Source organism: Cryptomeria japonica, chromosome 5 (assembly GCF_030272615.1).
Source record: "Cryptomeria japonica chromosome 5, Sugi_1.0, whole genome shotgun sequence".
Classification (NCBI taxonomy): Eukaryota; Viridiplantae; Streptophyta; class Pinopsida; order Cupressales; family Cupressaceae; genus Cryptomeria; species Cryptomeria japonica.
In genome coordinates, this window is record NC_081409.1 from 228,285,539 (window position 1) to 228,289,924 (window position 4,386).

At 31.8% G+C, this 4,386-nt stretch overlaps 1 protein-coding gene across 1 annotated transcript; it reads right to left on the reverse strand.

The window, feature by feature from the left end:
- Positions 1-319: 319 nt before the first annotated feature.
- On the reverse strand, positions 320-3,186 carry LOC131046335 (membrane protein PM19L). Its single transcript, XM_057980057.2, has 4 exons — positions 2,784-3,186; positions 2,459-2,681; positions 2,311-2,356; positions 320-794 (listed from the first exon to the last, which is right to left on the reverse strand). Exons 1-4 carry the CDS (start codon positions 2,908-2,910, stop codon positions 624-626), a joined length of 567 nt encoding a protein of 188 aa, XP_057836040.1. The 5' UTR covers positions 2,911-3,186; the 3' UTR covers positions 320-623.
- Positions 3,187-4,386: the final 1,200 nt, after the last annotated feature.

Sequence of the window (4,386 nt, forward strand, 5' to 3'; positions counted from 1 at the left end):
TGGCTTTTGGATAACATTGTGGGATTCTTTATGCACCCAAGAATCAACAATTCATTGCGAAGTGTCGTCCCAAATATATTTCTTAAAGCCCCATTACCTGTTCACATTGACAACCAAAACATTTGCACAATTGAACCTATACTTGTTCACAAATGTCCTAATAATCATGACTGTCATTAGCCCAATTTTTTGTGGACTTTTAATTAGCCAAATCCAATACTTGAAACATAATTGATAACTGATACTCTTTCCCTACATAAAAACATTAAAAAAAAAATTAAGATTGCAGAAAATGTCTCCAATGTTCAGAGGAACTGTATACAGTAATTCATTTCTTTTATTATAATAGAAATATCTCACATTACAATACAAACGCAAGAACAGTGCTGATTATGACAATGAATACTACTTGTAACTACCTTACATTAGGTAAGGCCAAACAAAAGCTTCCAGAGCTTTTACCAAACTCTTAAATATTATGCTTCTACAGAAGAGCAAACGCTAGATACACAATATCTGTACAACTTATTAGTCATAAATGACTGCAAAGGCATTGATGCAAAACTATAAAAAAACATTCTATACATTGCAGATGTTTTTATTTTTTTCCTTTTGGGCTTTAATTATACTTCTGATGATGCAGCTCCTCTTCCTTTCTGAGGTTCAGCTGTAGTGGTGGTGGTATAGGTGTCTCTGTAAGTGTAATATTTTCCACCAAAGAATCCAGCATGGATGAGCATGATATACAACAATTTTGTTCCAGATAGAATAATGAGAAAAGATTCCAAGGTTATCTGTACACATGAATACAAATTAGAACTTTAAACTTTTATTAAAAGCAAAAGAAGATTATAATCATTTATAAAATAAAGCTAAACAAATTTATAAAATAGATTCTAAAATTTATTCATTATGAAAAGTATTAAGATTTTTCTTATTATCTTTTATTTTATATTTTAACAAAAAAAGTTATATATTAATTTAATTTTTTTGTTTCTTATTATTTTTATTTTATAATTTAACAAAAAAGTTATATATTAATTTAATTTTTTTTGACTGTTAGGTTATAATTCAATAAAAATCAAACTTTTAATTTTCTCTGTTTTCAATTAAGTGGAAAAAAATTGAAGATTATTTTGATGATAGATTCATTGAAATGATCTTAGATGGTGATACAAAAGACTTGAAAAGATGATTTCATACAAACTATAAAAAGCCATAACGACCATTAAAAATATGATCTAATATTTGGAATCCCATCCCTCTTCTACCCAAAACACAACAAATCACTTAATAATATAAAATAATATACATATATAAAGATTTTGATCTTAAAATATCACCTCTATTTCTTGAATTCCCATATCCAATTATTTAACATTAACAAAATTTAATATACTCCACCCTTCTTATAATTGATGTGTTATGCCCATCTAAAATGATCTAAACTCATATGAGCTGCTTTGATTGCCCATTAAAGTGAAAATTAAGCTTTAAAATATTATAATTATTTCGAAATATAAAAAATTTAATAACCTAAACTAAGTTAATAAATATTAATTAGATACATAACAATCCATTAAACTCTAATATAAAGTATAAAAAGCATGATCTTGTAAACTTAGCAAATACAATTAACCAACACCTAATCTGAAATCATAAATTCTATTTTTGGACATACTTAACCTATATTCTTTTAAAGATATAAAATATAAAAAACGTGAGCTAGTAAACTTAATAAATACAACTAATCCGCTTCACCTAATCTAAAATCATAAATTCTATTTTTAGACATACTTTACCTATATTCTTTTAAAGATAAATAAACTACTTATATTAAAATCCATATAAGAATCAATGAACTCATAAAACAACCAGCTACACATAATCTAACCTTATCTTTTACAATACTTTACCTATATTACTCTAAAGAAAAATATACTAGTTATACTAAAATCTATATAATAATCAACTAAGCACTCTATGTAAAGAAACACTTTTAATATATATACAAATTATATGAATTAGGGAAAAAAAGTGATAATAAAAATGACAAAACCTCGTACACACTAAATTGACGTAGTTCAAATCCCACAAAGGAATGAGGTATAGACTTCGACCCATTACCAATCAAAAAAAATACAAAATGACAAAACCTCAAAGAATTTAATACAAAGCTGGACTTTAAAGATAAATTAATAGTAAACAATCAAAACCCAGACAGCAATCAAACAAAAATTGAAACTTTTTCCTCAGAGTTCTATACTCCTCAGTCTAAAGAACAACAAAAAAAAAGAAGACCTAACATACCAGCTTTGGGCTTCTGCCATGAATATGAATCTCCTTGCATGCCAACCTGCAAGATTCGTGAGAAAATAACAAAGCAGCTCTTAGTTTTTCCTACCATCAAACCTCATCCATGAAACCTCTATGAAAATCAGAGTGTTATGTATAATACCCCATGGCAATAAGAGTGATAGCCCAAGCTGTCATGGCTGCTGAAGCACTGGAAGCCAAGCTCTCTGCAGTCCATACCCTCAGATGATGAAGCCCTGAAAGACAGGACCCAGCTCCCACAACACCAGCTAACAGAGCAAAAATCACCAGAAAACCAGTGGCCTCATTTCCTATTGAGAAATCCAATGGCTTAAATGTGTACCCAGCAGGCACACCTCCTGGAGCTACAAAAAAAATAACAAAATTAGTCCATACAGAGCCAAAAAATCTAAAAGCAACCCAAATAAAAAGATCTCTGTATTTCAAAAAAAAAAGCAAGATTTTACCAGTGACATAGTCATGATCGATGGCCTTATTCAGAGCCCAACCTGCAATAGAGGCCACAATGACATACATACAGAAATTTAGCAGCATTAGAAAGAAAGCAAATGATTTTACTAGTCCAAACGCCATTTTAACCCAAACTCTGCTGACTCCGTAAGAGCAACAAATTATGAGTATACACTCTGGGCTTGCAGATAATGATTTGGGTATTGCACAGAAGTTGCAGATAATGATTTGGGTTTTCCACAGAAGTTGAGATTAAATAGGGAAAGCTCTTGGAAAAACGGCGGCTTACGTAACCAGACTGAATACTGGGAGGCGGCTGTTCTATGCTCTCGGGAAACTTCTTCAGGCTTTTCTATGCTCTCGGGAAACTTCTTCTCCGTTTTCTGCTGCTTCTGAGGGCAGAGATAATGTGTATTTAATGCAGGAATACCGGCGATTTTGGCGGATTTCCAACTCAAATCAAATTCAGTGAAGCCATGTTTGAGGTGGGCCGGAGCATAAACCTAAATTTGCAGCAAGTAAACGAAACCCGGGCCCCACCTTCATGGGGGTTATCAGTGAAAAAGAAAGGTAATTGACAAGGGAACGGATGCCTCTCAACTTTGGGAAATTGAATTTTGATGGGGTTTTGCAAGGAAATTTTTCTGTTTTTTTTTTCAAAGGGTTTTATCTATATAGATGTAGATTCATTTAACAATTTGAAATCGGACATGATCTATAAGCTAAATCTTTTTGGCTAAGAGTCGAGAACTGATGGGTTTCCATTTGGTCAAAGTCGTTCTTTCATTTAGGGTGAATCCCTCTAGAACATAAAATTAATAAGAAGAAGGAATAGAAAGCTATGATGGTTGGTCTTTCTCTGAAAATGTTATTATAATCTTGTTTTAGAAGGCAACTCTTTGAATGTTGTTAATGGTCTAAAGAATAAGTGTTGCTTGAATTGTAAACTCGGTTCTCTTTTAGAATAGGCACCTAAATTGTGCAATCATTTTGATAACATATCTTTTGTTCATTACTTCCAGAAATACTTGTTCTAACAAAGACATCAATTTCTTAGCCTTCACCATATTGGAAAGTTCAAATTTAAAATTGGAATGAGCTTGGTACATCTTTAATTCGTGATCACCAATTGTGATTAGTTTTTCCTCTAGCACCCCTCTTTAATGATGGTTAGTTATGTCTATTTTGTAAGTTATGGGCTAAGTGGTGAAAAATAATATGGTATAGTATGCTTGATATGTGCATAGTCTTGAATGGGTCACGTCCATTCTCTATTATATTAGGATTTGTGGTAGTTTGTTTGGTGGGTGTGGTAGTCTAGTATAGTGCTTGGTGATTTGTATTTTCTTAGTAGTGTTTTGCATTTTCTTTGTGATTTTGGGTGGATCTTGTTGGTGATAGGTTGTTTGTTAATGGCATGCAAGCTGAGTAGGATTATGAAAGATCCTCTGAGGCATATATGCATTTAGGATCACCAACTTAGAAAGATTATTGGGTGCCTCAATTTTATTCTCCATATTCTTGTTGAAAGTATCTCAGGAAAGAATGGTCTTGTTGGTAATGGCTCCCCTCATTCTCATGCCATGATTTTAACAAATT